Here is a 21,013-nt window from a genome sequence, read left to right on the forward strand (position 1 = left end):
GCTGGAACACAGTGGCACCATCATAGCCCATTGCATCCTCGAACTCAAGCAATTTCTGCCTCAGCTTCCGAATAGCTAGGACTATAGGCACGTACTACCACACCTGGCTAATATTTTAACCTTTTTGTAGAGAGGAAGTCTTGCTATGTTGCCCAGGCTGGTCTCAAACTTGGCCTCAAGAGATCCTCTCTTCTGGCCTCCCAAAGTGTTAGGATTACAGGCATGAGCCACTGTGCCTGGACTATGTATTTTAATTAAATTTTTAGAAATTCTAACCTTCAGTGTTACTGGTAATGTCTTCATTATGGCATATTAATCTTTTATCAATGCTTCTTGTTTTGAGCCACATGACAGTCCTTTAATAAGCTGAGGAAAGAGTTTATCAGCTCTATACTGATATACTCTATTAATGACAGTTTTGTAAATAGCAGAATTAACTTTATTATTTAATAAACAGCTCTAATATCTGGATATTTTTATAGTGTATGTAGGCTATTGATTTATAGTGATAATACTTTATTTTAAATAACAACTATATTATTTAATTATTAGTTACAGAATTTTGACTTGAAAAAGTTAATTTTTACTTAACTTTTTTATTTTTCATTATCGCTAATGTTTTTAAAAAGAGTTGGTGCAGGTTTTAGAGTTGACAGATGATCTGTATGGTTAAAAGGATTATTAGAAAATATTCTATGGATGAAAGAGTATTTGAAATAAAATAATTATTTGGAATAATTGTGTTACTCAGAGTTAATGCAAAAATTTAAATTTGGACAGTAAAGTATTTGTGTAGCTAGGTTACATCTTTAGTCATTTGTGGCATAAATACCTTGCTCAAATGCAAAAAAAATGCCTTGATTTCATGTTTTCAATAATAATCATGGTCTAGTTGTAATATCTTAATTTCCCTGCTTATCATTAAGATGTTTAACCTTTCATTTCTGAAGGAAATAAGTTGAATGTAATGGAGGTTGAACCATTGGATGAGCATATAAGAACTGTATTATTCTGTAATTTTGCTTTTAAGGGTAATTGGGCTAAGCTGTCAACAGAATTAAGCAGCTTGTAGAAGGCCTGTGAAAATTTGGTCAAGGGTTTCTTTTGCTTTTCCATTAGATTATGCATTTCTGTATTTTATTATAAAGAAAACAGATACTTGTTTAAAAATATACAAGTCAGAAATACAAATAAGTAGACTACAAAAGTTTCCCCATTCTCATTTCTCAAAAGATAACCATTCTAAACAATGTGTTTTATGTCCTCTCAGACTTTTGTACTTTTGTATTAATATATTACATCTACTTGCATGTCCCCAGCTAAACTGTGTCTTGGTTCAGTGGTTTGGCTCACTCTTCTTTGTTTCTCTAGTTTCTAGCACTGCATCTGGCACCTAGCAGATGTTTAGTCAATGGGGAATGAATGGATGTGAACCTCCCTGTCACCTAATATAAAATAATGGTGCTTTGTGTATGCACATATGCTTCTTTCTCCTTGGGCTCTAATCGAATAGTTAGAAGGTATTGTTAAATTTTAGTAATACGGTAATTAATATGCCATGTGCATAGACTATGTTAAACTTGATTTCATAAATGAATATCAAGTGAAACAATTGTTTTATTTAAAAAGGGAATAAAATGAGTAGTATATCAAACGACTTTAAAATTACTATTTGATGGCATGCATTTTAAGGTCGGGTTTAAGTTAAAAAGTAGAAACATTACAAATAGCCATGCCATTATTTGTAACACAAAAGGCAATTGCCATTGGTAAGCTGAACTTTCTAAGAGATAAAGATGTATAAAGTATGAATTATAGCATCAGTTGTAACTTGTTTGAAAGTTCATCCCCCTGACTTAGACTGAAAATTGACATTCCTCAAATTCCTAGGACATCATCAATACAGTAGTTTCTACTTCCCCATTCCCTGTGGAATTTCTACCACGCCATTCCTCAATAACACTATACAGTCTTTTATATTTAGGGTAATTCATTATTTGGAGGTTTGGAGTTGTGTTGTGTTTTACAAAATCCCCTATGATATGATAGGCCTTCTAGAGTAAGGTAAGGCCTTCTAGAGTAAGTATAGGCCTTATAGAGTAAGGTCTATAAATTCATCTAACCCTGCCAGAACGGCACTGTCTAACCTGCCAAGGCAGTACTGTCTAACCGTGCCAGGGCGGCACTGTCTAACCTGCCAGGGCGGCACTGTCGAACCCTGCCAGGGCGGCACTGTCTAACCCTGCCAGGGCGGCACTGTCTAACCTGCCAGAGCGGCACTGTCTAACCCTGCCAGAGTGGCACTGTCTAACCCTGCCAAGGCGGCACTGTCTAACCTGCCAAGGCAGCACTGTCTTACCCTGCCAGGGCGGCACTGTCTAACCCTGCCACTGCAGTACTATCCAACCCTGCCAGAGCGGCACTGTCTAACCTGCCAGGGCGGCACTGTCTAACCCTGCCAGGGCGGCACTGTCTAACCTGCCAGGGCGGCACTGTCTAACCTGCCAGGGCGGCACTGTCTAACCTGCCAGGGCGGCACTGTCTAACCCTGCCAGGGCGGCACTGTCTAACCCTGCCACTGCAGTACTGTCCAACCCTGCCAGAGCGGAACTGTCTAACCTGCCAGGGCGGCACTGTCTAACCAGCCAGGGCGGCACTGTCTAACCCTGCCAGGGCGGCACTGTCTAACCTGCCAGGGCAGTACTGTCTGTTTGTTTGGTCTTTGATTCAAAAGAATTGCATTTATGGGCTTGTTTATAAATTCACTAAACATTTATTGAATTTTATTGTATTCTAGCCCTGTCCTCAGTGCTTAGGATATTGAGAGGACTAAAATTCAGTCTCTACTTCTTAACTCAGGTTATGAATCAGAATAACCTTGGGAGTTTTCTGAGCATATTCTTATTTTTGGCTTTGCCCATGGAGGTTCTTATTAAGTAGGTATGAGATAGGTCCTAGGGAAGTGTCTATTTTAAAAGTTCCACAAGTGATTCTGATGGGCAATCCTAGCTTGAAAACCATGAAAACCACCATATGACCAACCTGTTCTGTATTGATACTAAGAGTAATGCCAAGAGGTGATATGAGAAAGCATGTTTTTCTTCCTGATAACTCTCTTTGATGGGTGGTATATATCCTGAGAGTATCTGGTTTTATTTAATTACATTTGGATTTCAGCTATAGTATTTGCAACTCTAATTTTAAACATACGAACTTGGTGTAATAAGTTCTATGGGTTTACCTACCTGCTTTGTAAATAGTAGTGTACATTTTGGTTTTTAAGCTTCAGAAGTGCCCCTAACATAGTATTTCAGAATATATGATATGAGAATATGTGATAAGAGCATATGATTCTTGCTTTGTTATTCAGGCTGGTCTTGAACTCCTGGCCTCAAGTGATCGGCCTGCCTTGGCTTCCCAAGGTGCTAGGATTACAGCGTGAGCTGCTATACCTGGCCAAGGATACACAGTTTTAAAATTTGACACTATAGGCCAGGCACGGTGGCTCACACCTGTAATCCCAGCACTTTGGGAGGCTGAGGTGGCTGGATCACCTGAGGTCAGGAGTTCGAGACCAGCCTGTCCGACATGGTGAAACCCCATCTCTACTAAAAATACAAAAATCATCTGGGTGTGGTGGCATGCGCCTGTAATCCCAGCTACTCTGGAGGCTGAGGCAGGAGAATCGGCTTGAACCCTGGAGGCAGAGGTTGCAGTGAGCCGAGATCGCGCCACTGTACTCCAGCCTGGGCGATAGAGCAAGACTCCGTCTAAAAAAAAAAAAAAAAAAAAAATGACACTCTAGATGCTAAATTAAAGTATAGTTCTTCTTCCCCAGATAATCTGATGGTGGAGGAAGCAGTGCAGGAGCTGAACTCTTTCCTCGCACAAGAGAATATGAGGCTACAGGAATTGACAGATCTTCTTCAGGAAAAGCATCGCACCATGTCTCAGGAGGTACTTAACCAAAAAGGAGAGATTGCTGTGTCTAGTGGGCCGTGGCAGATGTTGACTTACAATTCTGAGCACCTCAAAGATTACCTTACTCTAGAAGGCCTATCATATCATAGGGGATTTTGTAAAACACAACACAACTCCAAACCTCCAAATAATGAATTACCCTAAATATAAAAGACTGTATAGTGTTATTGAGGAATGGCGTGGTAGAAATTCCACAGGGAATGGGGAAGTAGAAACTACTGTATTGATGATGTCCTAGGAATTTGAGGAATGTCAATTTTCAGTCTAAACTTGGGTGCAAATAATGCCATGATTAAACCATGCCAAGATTTGGACATTTATTTATTTACACAAAATGATCAAGATAAAGTGATGATAGGCCTTAAATGACTTTTCTGATACTTCTGATGATCATTTTGATTTAGTTCAAAATATATTCTACTGGAATTTGCCCTACCTTAGTTTGGCCACTGAATTCTTATGCTAATTAGTAATTTAGTAGTTACCATTTACTTAGTGCCTAGAATTTAAGCACTTTATGAATGTTATCTCTAATGGCAAAACAACTCCCATTTTATTGCCAAAGAAACAAATTCAAAGAGGTTAGTGATTATTCTGAGGGCACATAGCTAGAAAGTGATTGAGCTGTGTTGTGACTGTAGGTCTGTTTGACTTCAAAGCTCTTGTTCTTCATATGCCTTTGTTTACTAAACCCCAGTGTTAAGGTCCATGCTGGCCTGGTTGCATGAATATCATCTGGGGAATTTATTAATTCATATGGATTATCCTGGACCTCCAAAGGGGTTAGAATGTAGTAGCCCTTATAAATAAACTGGAGTCTAGTAAGAAAATAGAATATTTTTATCATGTTTTAAGACATTGACTAGGTGCTACCAAGATGGAGAGGTCTTCCTTTTCTAGCCCTTTGACAAATCTCAGATAGTATTACTAACCTGGAGGGCAGTTGTTTGCTAAACTGTGATGTCCTTATTGGCTCTCATGGCTGGCTGTTGATGCTGCCTGTCAGCTGGGTTAATTGTCTACTGGGATACCTGCAGTTTGCCTCTCCATCATGGTAGTCTCAGGATGGTTGGAATTTTTACATGTTGGCTGACTTCTTCCAGTGAGCATCCCAAGATCACCAGGTAGAACCTTCATGGCCTTTCTGATATAGCCTCCAAATTGTGTAGTGCCATTTCCATTGGGTCTCTAAAGTTGACCCAGATTCAAGAGGAGGGAACAAAGATCCCACCTCTTGTTCAGAGGACTTTCAAAGGATTTTTGTGTCATGTTTTAAAACCTAGCACAAAGGGTATATATAGATTAATGTGAACTTGTAATAGTTTAGTAGTTAAAATGCTAAATAGTGTTAGCTGGTGTATAGCTCCTAAATAGAGTATCTGACTCTAGATTATAGTATAACCTATACTGTATTGTATCTGACTCTAGATTGCTCTGAGGTGAGCTTAAAAAAGAGGATGGAAGTTTTCCTTTTGTTGTGAATGGATTACCTTTTGTGGGACTGTGGAGAGAAATTTGGGGGTAAAAATGGTTTTTTTGAAAAAATATTTATCTAACAAAACAAAAGATACTATTTTTTATCTCTCAAAAATTACAAAATTTTTATGAGTTTGTGGTCTGTCCAGAGAAATGGTGCTTTTCAGAGGTAGAAAAATTATTGAATCTTAGGTGGTCTTTTCTTTGTGTGAGAGTTCTTATAGACTTTAGACTTAAAGTTTGCATGATTATAACTGACCCAGAATTGTTGGAGGAATCCGTGATTTCATTTTTGTAATCATGCATTGGGAAGAGGGTGAAGCATCTTCTATTTGCCTCTTTTCTATAATTACTCATAAGCAAGGGTTAATATTATGGAATTTGGTCTTTTTTTGCTATATGTTTCTGAATGTTTGTCTTTGGGATGTAGTTCTCCAAGTTGCAGAGTAAAGTGGAGACAGCTGAATCACGAGTGTCTGTCCTGGAGTCCATGATTGATGACCTGCAGTGGGATATTGACAAAATTCGAAAGAGGGAACAGCGACTCAACCGACACTTAGCAGAAGTCCTAGAACGGGTCAGTGCTGTTTTATGGCTTGGAGACTAGAATCATTTTAAGGAGTGTTCTCAGGAAGACTCACCTTGGGGCATGGTATTTGAGGAAAAAATCTCATCCTTTGAAGGTACATTGGTTATAGACTGAAATCTTAAGAGTCTCTCACTAAAGAATCTTTGTGTTCTCTGTAGGTGAATTCCAAAGGTTATAAGGTGTATGGAGCGGGGAGCAGTCTGTATGGCGGCACAATCACTATCAATGCTCGGAAGGTAAAATCAGTGACTCAGGACATGTTTTGGACTGTATGTCAGCTTTCATGCTTAGGTACTTAGGATTGTGTTCACAAGTGACATCGTGGGGTTTTGCTGGAATAGCGAATCAGTGAAGATAGGAAGCTTAGAAATGATTTAAGAAGAATACTTAATTATTCTCTATTTTTCTGCTTCTCTCCAGTTTGAGGAAATGAATGCAGAGCTTGAGGAGAACAAAGAGTTGGCTCAGAACCGTCTCTGTGAGCTGGAGAAACTTCGGCAAGACTTTGAGGAGGTCACTACACAAAATGAAAAGCTGAAGGTAGGAACGCATCCCTGAAGGGCAGTAAAATCAGACATTCTGCTGATCAACTCACGTATATACATAGTTGTGAATCTGCGTATTCATGAGGGATAAGAAAAATGTAGACAAAATCCAACATCCTTTTATGATAAAACTCTTAACAAATTAGGTGTAAAGAAGTGTACCTCAACATAATAAAGGCCATATAAAACAAGCCCACAGCCAACATTATACCCAATGGCGAAAAGTTGAAAGCTTTTCCTTTAAGATCAGGAACAGGATAAAGATGCTCGCTGTCATTACTTTTGTCCTAGCCAGAGTAATTAGGCAAGGATAAGAAATAAAAGCCTCTTAATCAGAAAGGAAGAGGTAAAGTTGTTTCTGTTTATAGATGACATGACTTTATATATAGAAAACCTTACAGGCTCCACGAAAAAACTGTTAGAACTATAAATGAATTCAGTAAAGTTGCAGGCTACAGAATCAACATACAAAAACAATTGTGTGTCTATATACCAACAACAAACTCTATAAAAAAGAAATTAAGAAAACAATCCCATTTACAATAGCATTAAAAAAAAATTGTGAATAACCTTAACCAGGGAGATGAAAGAACTGTATACTGAATGGATAAAGAAATGTGGTGTGTGTTTGTGAGTGTGTGTGTGTATATGTGCAACAGCATGGATATATTTAGAGGACATTATGCTAACTGAAATAAACCAAGCACGGAAAGGCAAATACTGCATGATCTCACTTGTATGTGGGATCTAAAAAAGTCAAACTCTTGGAAGCAGAGTGTAGAATGGTGGTTACCAGGGTTGGGGAAATCGGAAGATGTTGGGGAAAAGGTACAAAGTTTTAGTTGTGCAGGATGAATAAGTTCTGGTGATGTGTAGCATGGTGACTATAATTAATGCTGTATTGTGTACTTGAAATATGCTAAGAGTAGATCTTAAATGTTCTTGCCACACACGAAAAGATAACTGTGAGGTGAAGGATTTGTTAATTAGGTGGATTGTGGCAATGATTTCACAGTGTATATGTATAGCAAAATGCCACATTGTATACCTTAAATATGTATAATTTTTATTTGTTGATTATACCTTAATAAAGCTGGGGGGAACAAAGAAAAAATGTTAAGTTTTGTTGATATATCTACTTCTTTACTTACATATTTACTTATTATATGTACTCTTCCTTGCCCTGAAAAGGATTTAAAGCAACATACAAAGATATGTAGACTAAATCAAGGTGCTGTAATGTAGGAGTTGTTGAGAAAAATGAGAAGTAGGGTAAACTAGGGTGAGGATCCAAAATGCATTAAAGTGGGGCTTGTATACAAGATGTTTGCAGGGGGCACATATATACTGTGGAAGGGAGGCCATTCACATGTCAGTGCTTACTGAAGTGATTCCACAGGTTTGGCTCTGCAGTTTTTTGCTACCAAAACAGAGAAAGAAACACGATTGGTGATCCTGTTGGTCTTCAAACCTGCCCAGAATAATTTTCTTCTTAGGTTGTTAGTGTAGGGGCCAGCCCCACAGGGTCGGTGGGTCTCTCCCTGTGTGCGGAGACGAGAGAGTGTAGAAATAAAGACACAAGACAGAGATAAAAGAAAAGGCAGCTGGGCCTGGGGGACCACTACCACCAAGTCGCGGAAACCGGTAGTGGCCCCAAATGCCAGGCTGCACTGATATTTATTGGATACAAGACAAAGGGGCAGGATAAGGAGAGCAAGCCATCTCCAATTGTAGGTAAGGTCACGTGGGTCACATGTCCACTGGACAGGGGGCCCTTCCCTGCCTGGCAGCCGAGGCATAGAGAGAGAGGAGACAGAGAGAGAAACAGCTTATGCCATTATTTCTGTTAATTAGAGACTTTTAATACTTTCACTAATTTGCTACTGCTATCTAGAAGGCAGAGTCAGGTGTACAGGATGGAACATGAAGGCGGCCTAGGGGTGTGACCACTGAACAGGTTAGGCCTCCAGATAACTGCGGACGAGCCTGACTAATGTCAGGCCCTCCACAAGAGGTGGAGGAGTAGAGTCTTCTCTAAACTCCCCCCGGGAAAGGGAGACTCCCTTTCCTGGTCTGCTAAGTAGCAGGTGTTTTCCCTTGACACTTAACGCTACCGCTAGACCACGGTCCGCCTGGCAACGGGCTTCCCAGACGCTGGCATTACCGCTAGACCAAGGAGCCCTCTGGTGGCCCTGTCTGGGCATAACAGAAGGCTCGCACTCTTGTCTTCTGGTCACTTCTCACTGTGTTCCCTCAGCTCCTATCTCTGTATGGCCTCGTTTTTCCTAGGTTATGATTATAGAGCGAGGATTATTATAATATTGGAATAAAGAGTAATTGCTACAAACTAATGATTAATGATATTCATATATAATCATATCTAAGATCTATATCTGGCATAACTATTCTTGTTTTATATTTTATTATACTGGAACAGCTCGTGTCCTCGGTCTCTTGCCTTGGCACCTGGGTGGCTTGCCGCCCACATCTTAGGAGAAGAAAAGAGATTCTGGAAGTCTTCCTCACTCCTCTTTCGATCATAGTCATCTCTATTTTATAACTTGTTTGTAGGTTAAATGATATGAGTAAAGATGTTTGAACTGAAAAATAAAAAACAACAAAAACAACCTAAGTTAAATCAGTTAAAAGTGTTTGAGTAATTAAATCAGATAGTTGCTTAGGAGAGGCATAACTATTTTTGATACCCTGTCAATTTTTTTCTCTGTGACTGTTATTAAAGAGAACAAGTTAGTGACTGGGGTCCTCAACTATGTTTTTAAAATAAGCATCCTGACAAATTTCACTCTTCTGGTGGCTCATTTGACACAGAATGTAAAACACATATCAAAACAATTCTAGGAGGAAAGAATACAGTATATCCAGGTACCATCTCCTAGTTAGTCTAATTTAATTTTGGGGTAGATTTTACATAACTACAGCAATGGGTAGATAACTTAATAATCTTTATAAAATTGTCTCTCTTGTGTAGGACATCAGTGAGTTCAAAATTTTACTTCCTGTCTAGCGTCTGGGGCAATGCTAGATTCTGCTTCTGACTTTGCTTTGGGCCCTCCTAAGGTGGAATTGCGGAGTGCAGTGGAGCAAGTCGTTAAGGAAACTCCAGAATATCGCTGCATGCAGTCACAGTTCTCCGTCTTGTATAATGAGAGCCTACAGTTGAAAGCACACTTGGATGAGGCTCGGACCCTGCTTCATGGCACCAGAGGAACCCACCAGCACCAGGTTGAGCTTATTGAGGTAATAGCCTTGCCTTGTCTTTTGTATATAAGCTTTCTTGCCTCCTAAATTTTACAATTTTACTCCCTAATGTGCAATTAATCTCTCATTCATTCAGCTGTCGTTCATAGAGTGGCAGTAGGTCTTTACTCTGGTAGGTACTGGGCATATAAAGATGAGATGACAAAATTCCTGCCCTCACAGATCTTGTAGTCTGCAGTAGTGGGAGAATAGTATCCATTAGAATGCAATGTGGTACAATGGCAGCATAGCCAAAAGATGTGATACATGAGAAAAGAGTGTCTGATTTGACTGTGGAAGTTTCCTGATTCCACTTAAAAAAGTAAGGTATAAATTATTAAGGATAAATTATTGGTAGTTGAAAGTAGGAGAAGAGGAATTCCCGGCATGAGAACAGCACATATAAAGGTATGAGAGAGCATGAGAAATAGTTTAATATGGCTAGAGCTTACGTGTATGTGAGAAAATAGTGGGTAGAAGCTGCAAAACTACTTACATTTCTTAAACAAAAAGCATATAATGGCACCAGTAGATGATTTTTTTAAAAGATAGAAACTTTTATTCATATGTTCATTTCTGTATCTTCCATACTTTTTAAGGTAATGGTTATAATAGTTGGTCTTTTAATATATGCCTGACAAATGAATTGAATACTATTTTACATATGTTTATATACTGTTTTATAGTTTAGTTCTCCAACTAAATTCTAATATTCTCAGAATTGGTGGCCATTTTCTTTATTTTTCAGTATCCTGTCAGTTTCCAAATTAGTCTTTTGTAGATATCTGGTTTCATTACGTATAGATTGAACTGGAAATTTTCAGAGTAATCCATTATTGATATATATTTTTCTCTTTTTAGATTCTTATAGATCAAATTTAGGAGACAGAATAATAGAATATGATGATATTTCTACATTTTAATAAGAATTTTTTTATTGGTTCCTTTATCTGTGTGTAGCGAGATGAGGTTAGTCTTCATAAGAAGCTGAGGACTGAAGTAATTCAGCTAGAAGATACATTGGCCCAGGTCCGCAAGGAGTATGAAATGCTGAGGATAGAATTTGAGCAGACCCTTGCTGCCAATGAACAAGCAGGTATAATGATTCTCACTCCATGCTGTAGTTTGCTGTAAATACCTTCCTTGAAAGATACAACACAGACCCCAGGGTTTGTTAATGCTGACTTCAACTCAGAAGTCATAAGTACCTTAAATCCTATAATTCATTTTGGTTCACAGCCTGGATGTTTGTTTTTTAACTCAAGTTGACCAGTTTTGTTTTCATCTTCTGAGAAGGAATCTTTTATTTGGTAATTCTCCCTATTTCTCAGTGCCTCCTGATGTGTTCTGTTCTTTCTCTCCTTGTGCCTTTGCCCTTACCACGGTTCCTCGTAACATTGTTGTTCCTGTATCTAAGGCCCTATAAACAGGGAGATGCGCCACCTCATCAGTAGCCTTCAGAATCACAATCACCAGCTGAAAGGGGAGGTCCTGAGATATAAGCGGAAATTGAGAGAAGCCCAGTCTGACCTGAACAAGGTAACCAGAGGGAATACAATAAATATCATTTGCTATTAATGTCGTAAAGCTGTTTTTGAATGAGGTGGGCAATGTGGTTATCATAAGAGATGTGCATCTTTCTTTTCTTTATTCTCCCAGACACGCCTGCGTAGTGGTAGTGCCCTCCTCCAGTCCCAGTCTAGTACTGAGGACCCGAAGGATGAGCCTGCGGAGCTAAAACCAGATTCTGAGGACTTATCCTCCCAGTCCTCAGCTTCAAAGGCATCTCAGGAGGATGCCAATGAAATCAAGTGTAAACGGGATGAAGAAGAACGAGAACGAGAAAGGAGGGAGAAGGAGAGGGAACGAGAAAGAGAACGGGAGAAGGAGAAGGAGAGAGAACGAGAGAAGCAGAAGCTAAAAGAGTCAGAAAAAGAGAGAGATTCTGCTAAGGATAAAGAGAAAGGCAAACATGATGATGGAAGGAAAAAGGAAGCAGAAATTATCAAACAGTTGAAGATTGAACTCAAGTAAGAGCCACATTTAGAGTAACAGTTTCGACTGAAAAGCTAAGATTAAGACATCATGCATGAAATGTTTGGTTGATGGCATGGCTTGTCTGATCGTTTTAATGTTTTAGATTGTACAATTAATTTGGTTTCAAGTCGTGTTCAAGTGCACAGCCAAAATGGCTTGCATGGCCATTTAGTACTTTGGTTCAGTGATCGAGTATCAGTAAACCGATGATGGTAGCCTTATTTTTATGAATCCAAATTAAGGAAAAGGATGTCATGATTGAGGTAATACTTCTGAGAATTATTGGAAATTAACTACTGCTCTTCACTGGATTTGAGCAGATTGCTGGCGTTAATTGTAATTTAAATGATATTAAGTGGAGTATTTATATATCACTGTAACTTGAACAATATCTGATCTGTTTGCCTGAGAGTTAACTGGTTTGTGAATATGCCACATCTTTCTTAGGAGATTTACTCCTATAGACATTGACACACTAAGATAGACCTTTAACTTGTTGAATTTTTCTGTGTCATAACCTTATGCATTGGCCCTTCTCCTCCTGTATAACCAATAACTTCTCTGGCAGAACGGCTTACTTCTTGCTCCTTGTTTTCTATGGTTGATCCTTTGTTGATGTTTGGACTTGAGAGACCACTGTGCTCAAAATGCTTGAACTCTTTTGGTATATAAAAGTATAGTTAAGAGGTTTAGTAATTTAATAAGAGGTGAAGTTTTAGTCTTTGGCTGATGGTTAATCACTCAGCTGTCAAATCTAGGATTAACAGTATATCTCAGACTTTCAAATTTTTCCCTTTTATTTCTCCCTCTTGAACTCTTTAAGGCAATTTTTTTTTTTTTCTGGTGTGGTATCAGAATCATCTGAGTGACTTGTTTAAATCACTTGTTTAAATTTTTGGACTCCATCCCCAGACCTACTGAATCTCAGTTACCCAGGGTTGGGGGCCACAGAAATTTGCCTATATAACAAGTACACAAATGTCTGTTTTATAACTTTGTTAGAGGACTTTGAAGGGAGAAATGATTCATTTTTATACAGCTTACTTTTCTGTACTTTCTAAGCATATCCAAAAGTCTTTTGATAGTCTGTGCAAAATTTTATCTTTTAGGTGTGATATGAAATGTAAAATGAAACTGTTTTAAAATATTCTGCTCAATCAAAATTCCCTTGCTCTGATGACCTTTATTTTCTTATTACATTGTTCCCCTCCCTCTACTACGCCTGTCATAGGAAGGCACAGGAGAGCCAAAAGGAGATGAAACTATTGCTGGATATGTACCGTTCTGCCCCAAAGGAACAGAGAGACAAAGTTCAGCTGATGGCAGCTGAGAAGAAGTCTAAGGCAGAGGTATTCTAGTCTGCTATTACCTGTCCTTCTGGTTAAAATCTTCATTTGTGGGATTTTCCTTTGTACTTGCCAACGATATAATTTCTTTCTTTATCTTTAAAATAAGTGTTTAAGTGCAACATTTTCTGCCTTTTCAAAGACCATCTGAAGTAGAGATTTTAAAACTCTCCATAGGATGGTAAAATATATCTGAATTACTGGGGTTATGAGTAGGCTTTCCAAAGTATGTATTCCTTGTTTTTCCTATGTAATTCATTGCTACAGGGATAATCTTTTTCATTACTTTTGGGAGGAATGTCTTATGCTCTTAAAATTTTGAGGCCTAAAAAAAAGGATGAGAACCGCTATTCTAAAGAAAGTTACCTGTGCACTTCTCAAAAGTGTTGCTTATAGAAGCATTGTCATAGTAGAATGGAGTGATGTTAAAACAGATGGTGTTATGTAATGTTTTAGTATATTATGTATCTTGTTCTATAATTCTGTAAAGACTCTTTTGGTATTATGGACCCTCTATCTTTGCACAGTATTAATTGATTTTTGAAAATGTGTTATAACTTTTTATTTTTGCGCAATTCCTTTCCTCTTATAGTTGGAAGATCTAAGGCAAAGACTCAAGGATCTGGAAGATAAAGAGAAGAAAGAGAACAAGAAAATGGCTGATGAGGATGCCTTGAGGAAGATCCGGGCAGTGGAGGAGCAGATAGAATACCTACAGAAGAAGCTAGCCATGGCCAAGCAGGTGGACTCACTTTCTTTATTTAATTGACTTTTTGAGTAAATGTTACTTGACAATAAGTTATTGCCAGTGAAATTTGCTTTTTTATTTTGGTCTTTTTTTGATTGTTAATATGTATTTTTCCTTTTTGTGTGTGTGTTTTAATTCTTACCTTCAAGTCTTTTATCTTTCTGTTATTTTGTTTTGTGTATTTGTGAGGCAAGAAATTTACTTTTATTTAAATGGACATTTATTGAAGATCTAGTCTTTCTCTGCTGTTGTTCAGACATTTATTGAAGATCTAGTCTTTCTTTGCTGACCTGGAATTAAGGGTTATAGTGAATATAAAATGAAAAATAAGACATAAGATTTTATATACATTATGATTACAAATATATGAAACTAAGAAAACTATGCTTATAAATATATATCATTATATATTTCTATGTAGTACATATACTACATAGAAAAACTATGCTTATAAATATGTGATTTATATATAATAAGGATATAATCTATTAACCAATATAATAACATTGATTAAGCAGTATGTTAACTATGGCTATTTTGGGGTCATAGAACTATAGAGATTGTTCTCCTCCTTTTAATGAATATGTATTTATTTTTAAATGCCAGGGAATTTTTATTAAAATTCAATAATAAAGATACTGAAAATGCTTGAAAAAACCATATATGTATTCTCTGTTAGTACACCTTCGTTGTTTCTGAGAAATAGCAAAATAACGGTGAGATGGAGTAGGTTTAATGGTAAGTTGATCATGAAGTGCCTTGAAAAGAAGAACTTCATTAGATCCTATACACATTCCTTTTGTTAACAAGTGTAATTTTGGGCTGGGCGCGGTGGCTCATGCCTGTAATCCCAGCACTTTGGGAGGCCGAGGTGGATGGATCACCTGAAGTTGGGAGTTCAAGACCAGCCTGACCAACATGGAGAAACCCCATCACTATTAAAAAAAAAAAAAAAAACCAAAATTAGCTGGGCTTGGTGGCGCACGCCTGTAATCCCAGCTACTTGGGAGGCTGAGGCAGGAGAATTGCTGGAACCCAGGAGTGGAGGTTGCAGTGAGCCGAGATGGCGCCATTGCACTCCAGCCTGGGCAACAAGAGCAAAACTCCATCTCAAAAAAAAAAAAAGTGTAATTTTGACTTTTCTTAAATCTGGTAAATGCCACTTTTTTGTTTTCTTCCCTCTCTCTTAAGATAATTATCAGGAAATTATACTATTATAGGTTCTAGAACAAGTAAAAAGAAAGACACTATGTTCTTGTATAGGATGACTGTCTTAAAAATGTTCAGTCTTTCTAAGTTTATGTATTAATATAATGTGATCTCATAAAAGTGCTTTTTTAAAGTTTTGCTTTTGTTTATTTTGGTACTAGAAGAACTGGTTTTAAAGTACATGTGGAGAAGTAAACAAGAGTAACAAGAGAAATTGAAAAAGAACAGCACTGGGGTCTCTTCCATATATTAAAACATAAAGTTTCTGTAGATGAAATAGCTTGGGACTACTAGACAGGCTATTAGAACTGAATAGAAACTTGAGAAATAGTTGAAAGTACACATGATACTTATTATATGCTAAATACATAGTTTTAAATCAGTGGGGAAAAGAAAAACTGTGACATGTGATGGGACAAAATTAAAAAAAAAATTAGAGAAAAGTTAGATACATACTTGAATACACTAGGATGATTTCCAAATGGATCATAGATATGATATTTTAAAAAATGCATCCATCAAAAAGCTAGAAGAAAACCACTAAATTCCTTTATAATTTGGAGTGGAGACCTTTCTATGAATAAAAGACTAGAAAACATGAACAAAAAATTGATAATTTTGAGTTATTTTTTAAAATGATGCAAAACTTCTACATTGCAAAAAACACTGTTAGTAAAGCCAAAAGATTAAATGACAAAAAGTAAAAAATATTTTTAACTCTTATTACAAAGAAGGCTTATCTGATACAAAAAAAAAACTCTCCAAAATAGGGAAAAAAACTCAAGAATCCAGTGGAAGAATAGGCAAAAGAAATGAGTTGGTTATAGAAAGAATACAAGTGGTCTTAACCATATGAAAAGATGCTCAGTCTCACTTAAAATGAGATAGATATAAAGTAAAGCTATTGTTAGATACCAGTCTTCACCTATCAGATTGTTACAAGGCTTTAGATGTTTGCAACTGCTGGAAATCCTGTAGATCCAGTATTTTAATTGTGGAAAAGCATGAGAAAATGTGAGAGGTTATGATGGAAGTACTCTTAACCAATTGCTGCTTGATCCGTTTGTCTAGATTAAGGTAAATACAATTATTGTCTAATTTAACTGACATTGAGTACAGATCAACTAATAAGTATCAGACCAACAATTGGTGCCAGTGACTTCAGATAATAGAGCTTCTGTATGCCTAGTGACAAAACACAGCTTCTTAAAACTCTGTCACTAAATTAATTTATATCTAAATGAACAGTGGGAAAATTTAGTTTCCTGTGCTCTTCCATAGAAGTTGGAAGATTCTTCTAAAATCAAATCTCTTCCTTCATCCTTTAGGAAGAAGAAGCACTCCTCTCTGAGATGGATGTCACAGGCCAGGCCTTTGAAGACATGCAGGAGCAAAATATCCGTTTGATGCAGCAATTGCGGGAGAAGGATGATGCAAATTTCAAGCTCATGTCAGAGCGTATCAAGTCCAATCAGATCCATAAGTTGCTTAAAGAAGAGAAGGAGGAGCTGGCAGACCAGGTGTTGACTCTGAAGACTCAGGTAATTAGGATGAGTAGAGCTTTCTATTCTGTTGAAATAGGGTGCTTTCTACATGATGATATAAGTAAAAGAATGATTATTGTGGCATATTTTTGTGATTGGAAAAAAATTTGAAAACTAAATGTTCATCATTAGGGTATTGGTGAATAAATTATACATCTCTACTGTTATTCCTACAAAAGAGTACAGTGTACTTGTCAAATATGGATCTGCTAATATGGAAACATGTCTGAAATAAAATCAAGTGACGTGCTTTGTTATCCTTTTTGCGTTAAAGTATATGTTTACTTGTGTTCCTGTGCTGTATATTTTAAAAATTTCTGGAAGGCTGCATGAGAAACTGTTAGAATTGTTACTTCTGGATGTTGGGATGAGTTGTGGGTGAGGTTAGGAGGTATGTGTGATTTTACTTTTTTTTTTTTTTTTTTTTAAATTTCCATAGGTTTTGTGGAACATGTGGTGTTTGGTTACATGAATAAGTTCTTTAGTGGTGATACCAAGATTTTGGTGCACCCATAACCCAAGCAGTGTACATTGTACCCAGTGTGTAGTCTGTTGTCCCTTGCCTCCCTCCGCCAAGTCACCAAAGTTTATTGTATCATTCTTATGCCTTTGCGTCCTCACAGCTTAGCTCCTACTTATGAGTGAGGACATACAATGTTTGGTTTTCCATTCCTGAGTTACTTCACTTAGAATATTGGTCTCTAATTACAATTCCATACGGATTGCTGCAAATGCCATTATTTTGTTCCTTTTTATGGCTGAGTAGTATTCCATGGTGTGACTTTTCCTCTGGGTAGATACCCGGAAGTGGGATTGTGGAATCAAGTGGTAGGTCTACTTTTAGTTCATTAAGGACTCTCCATACTGTTTTCCATAGTGATTGTACTAGTTTACATTCCCACCAACAGTGTAAAAGTGTTCCCTTTTCATCACATCCATGCCAACACCTATTATTTTTTGATTTTTTGATTATGGCCATTCCTGCAAAGTGAGGTGGTGTTGCATTGAGGTTTTGATTTACATTTCCCTGATAATTAATGATGTTGAACATTTTTCTTATGTTCGTTGGCCATTTGTATATATTCTTTTGAGAATTGTATATTCATGTCCTTAGCCCACTTTTTGGTGGGATTGTTTGTTTTGTTCTTGCTGATTTGTTTGAGTTCCTTGTAGGTTCTGGATATTAGTCCTTTGTTGGATGTATAGATTTTTTTCTCCCACTCTATGGGTTGTCTGTTTACCCTGATGATTATTTCTTTTGCTGTGCAGAAGCTTTTTCATTTAATTAAGTTTCATCTATTTATCATTTCTTTTGCTGCATTTGCTTTTGGGTTCTTGGTCATTAAGTCTTTGCCTAAGCCATTGTCTAGAAGGATTTTTCCAATGTTGCCTTCTAGAATTTTTATGATTTCAGGTCTTAGATTTAAGTCTTTGATCCATCTTGAGTTGATTTTTGTATAGGGTGAGAGATGAGGATCTAGTTCCATTCTTCTACATGTGGCTTGCCAATTATCCTACCACCATTTGTTGAATAGGGTGTCCTTTCCCACTTTATGTTTTTGTTTGGTTTCTCAAAGATCAGTTGACTACGTATTTGGCTTTATTTCTGGGTTCTCTATTCTGTTTCATTGGTTTATGTGCCTATTTTTATACCAGTACCATGCTGTTTTTGTGACTATGGCTTTATAGTATAGGTTGAAGTCAGGTAATGTGATGCCTCCAGATTTGTTCATTTTGCTTAGTCTTGCTTTGGCTATGTATGCTCTTTTTTGGTTCCATATGCGTTTTAGGATTGTTTTTTCTAGTTCCGTGAAGAATGATGTTGGTATTTTGATGGGAATTGCATTTAATTTGTAGATTGCTTTTGGCAGTGTGGTCATTTTCACAATATTGATTCTACCCATCCACGAGCTGGGATGTGTTTCCATTTGTTTGTGTCATCTGTGATTTCTTTCAACAGTGTTTTGTAATTTTTCTTGTCGAGGTCTTTCACGTTCTTGGTTAAGTATATTCCTAAGTATTTTTTTTTTTTTTTTTTTGCAGCTATTGTCAAAGGGTTTGAGTTCTTGATATGATTCTCAGTTTGGTTGCTGTTGGTGTATAGCAGAGCTCTGATTTGTGTACATTAATTTTGTATAGTGAAGCTTTGCTGAATTCATTTACCAGTTCTAGCACCTTTCTGGATGAGTCTTTAGGGTTTTCTAGGTATATGATAATGTGATCAGCAAACAGTGACAGTTTGACTTCCTCATTACCAGTTTGGATGCCTTTTATTTCTTTCTCTTGTCTGATTGCTCTGGCTAGGACTTCCAGTACCATGTTGAATGGAAGTGGTGAGAGTGGCATCTGTGTCTTGTTCCAGTTCTCAGGGGGAATGCTTTCAACTTTTCCTTGTTCAGTATAATGTTGGCTGTGGGATTGTCATAGATGGCTTTTATTACCTTAAGGTGTGTCCCTTCTATGCTGATTTTGCTAGAGTTTTAATCATAAAAGGATGCTGGATTTTGTCAAATGCTTTTTCTGCATCTATTGAGATGATCATGTGATTTTTTAAAAATTCTGTTTATATGGTGTATCAGATTTATTGACTTGCGGATGTCAAACCATCCCTGTATCCCTGGTGTGAGACCCACTTGATCATGGTGGACTATCTTTTTGATATGCTTTTTGAAGGCAGTGTGAGAAACTGTTAGAATGGTTACCTCCACATATTGGGATGAGTTGTGGGTGAGGTTAGGAGGTGGGTGTTTGTGATTTTACTTTTTACACTTTAATATTGTTTGATTCTACTTTGTGCATTAATTTCAAAAAAGACTCTTTTGGAATGTCTGGCCATTCTGAAGGAAATACTCTTGGACTTTTGTTTGAGTTCTAATTTATATGTTATAATATGAATTGCCAGGTTTTAAGCATTAGCATGCATTCTCTATTTTTGGCAATTTGGAAAAGAATCTTTTCAGTCATTTTTCAGACTCTTATTGAATCTTCCACAATATTTTATATTAAAAGTAAAGCTTTCAGTTATCACAGTCTTGACGTATTTTGAAGGGTTCATGGGCAAAATCAGTAATAGTTTGAGATTTCTAACATATTGTATTTTGTGGGCTTATAGATTAACAGAATAGTTTTTTTCTTTTTTTAATCTTTTCATTTGTGTTAAAATCTGATTTTCTGTTCAAAGGTTGATGCCCAGCTACAGGTAGTAAGGAAACTGGAAGAGAAGGAGCATCTGTTACAGAGCAACATTGGCACAGGGGAGAAAGAGCTGGGTCTTAGGACCCAAGCCTTAGAGATGAATAAACGCAAGGTATGATTGATTAATCTAGTGATGGTTAGTCTCAGTGGAACAAATAAGTATAACACTGTTGAGATTATAAGTTCGCTTTATTCCTTCAACTTGGGCTAACATTTTTCCTCACTGGGAATAATAGGTGATACAATGGTGTTACTTATTTGTACATCCTACATAGGCAATGGAGGCAGCCCAGCTTGCAGATGACCTCAAAGCACAACTGGAGTTGGCTCAGAAGAAGCTACATGATTTTCAGGATGAGATCGTGGAGAACAGTGTTACCAAAGAAAAGGACATGTTCAATTTCAAACGAGCCCAGGTAAAAGCAGTTGTCTTTTCTTGTCACCTTTTAGGTGTTTTCTGAGGTCGGAAGTGACCCATATCATGAAAGAATCATTAGTCCAATGTATGTCTTTCCTACTAGACTTGAGGAAGTTTGTTGAGGGAAGAGAGTAAGTCTGTTTTCTTCACTGCCATATCCTCAGACTCTTTTATGGTGCCTCGTACCTAGTAGGCACAAAATAAATATTTGTTAAATTAATGAATTAGTAAATTGTTAAAGAAGTAACAGCATAGCAGCAGTAGAGGATTTTCAAGTTCTTGTATAATGTCTCTATTTTTGTCATGCTAGCTGTTTCTCATGATGTCTTTCTGTCTTTATCCGTAAGTCTCTGAATTATTTTAAACCGTTCTACCTTCAGCTTAAAACTAATTACTATAAAACAAAATAGACTGTCCTCTAAACTCTTAGATGTGTTTTCACAGGACTGAATTGGTAATAGATGCAATTCTAATTTGGGGATATAATTATGGTTGCCTCTTCTGAAACAAAAGAAAATATCCTGCCATTTGCAGTTCTCTACATTTCTACAAGATAATTGACCATAAAAGGATAGAAAGTCCTCTCTTTTCACAACAGAAAACTCAAGTCTATTATTTTTCTCAAAAATGGTAGATTTGGGTAAGTGTGTCTAATGGGTATGCTATC

General features: G+C 37.2%; 1 protein-coding gene across 6 annotated transcripts in view; it reads left to right on the forward strand.

Moving 5' to 3' along the window:
• RNF20 (ring finger protein 20) overlaps nucleotides 1–21,013 on the forward strand; it is a 78,225-nt gene that overhangs the window by 55,770 nt on the left and 1,442 nt on the right. For all 6 annotated transcript variants that reach the window (XM_063696627.1, XM_063696628.1, XM_004048376.5 and 3 more), the window contains 13 exons: nucleotides 3,839–3,957; nucleotides 5,888–6,034; nucleotides 6,205–6,282; nucleotides 6,467–6,586; nucleotides 9,670–9,849; nucleotides 10,810–10,945; nucleotides 11,267–11,388; nucleotides 11,509–11,879; nucleotides 13,118–13,235; nucleotides 13,825–13,974; nucleotides 16,518–16,730; nucleotides 19,915–20,040; nucleotides 20,204–20,344. In XM_063696627.1, the coding sequence (XP_063552697.1) occupies nucleotides 3,839–3,957; nucleotides 5,888–6,034; nucleotides 6,205–6,282; nucleotides 6,467–6,586; nucleotides 9,670–9,849; nucleotides 10,810–10,945; nucleotides 11,267–11,388; nucleotides 11,509–11,879; nucleotides 13,118–13,235; nucleotides 13,825–13,974; nucleotides 16,518–16,730; nucleotides 19,915–20,040; nucleotides 20,204–20,344 (2,021 nt within the window). The remainder of the gene's footprint in view (nucleotides 1–3,838; nucleotides 3,958–5,887; nucleotides 6,035–6,204; nucleotides 6,283–6,466; nucleotides 6,587–9,669; nucleotides 9,850–10,809; nucleotides 10,946–11,266; nucleotides 11,389–11,508; nucleotides 11,880–13,117; nucleotides 13,236–13,824; nucleotides 13,975–16,517; nucleotides 16,731–19,914; nucleotides 20,041–20,203; nucleotides 20,345–21,013) is intronic.

This window comes from Gorilla gorilla, chromosome 13 (assembly GCF_029281585.2).
Source record: "Gorilla gorilla gorilla isolate KB3781 chromosome 13, NHGRI_mGorGor1-v2.1_pri, whole genome shotgun sequence".
Lineage (NCBI taxonomy): Eukaryota > Metazoa > Chordata > Mammalia > Primates > Hominidae > Gorilla > Gorilla gorilla.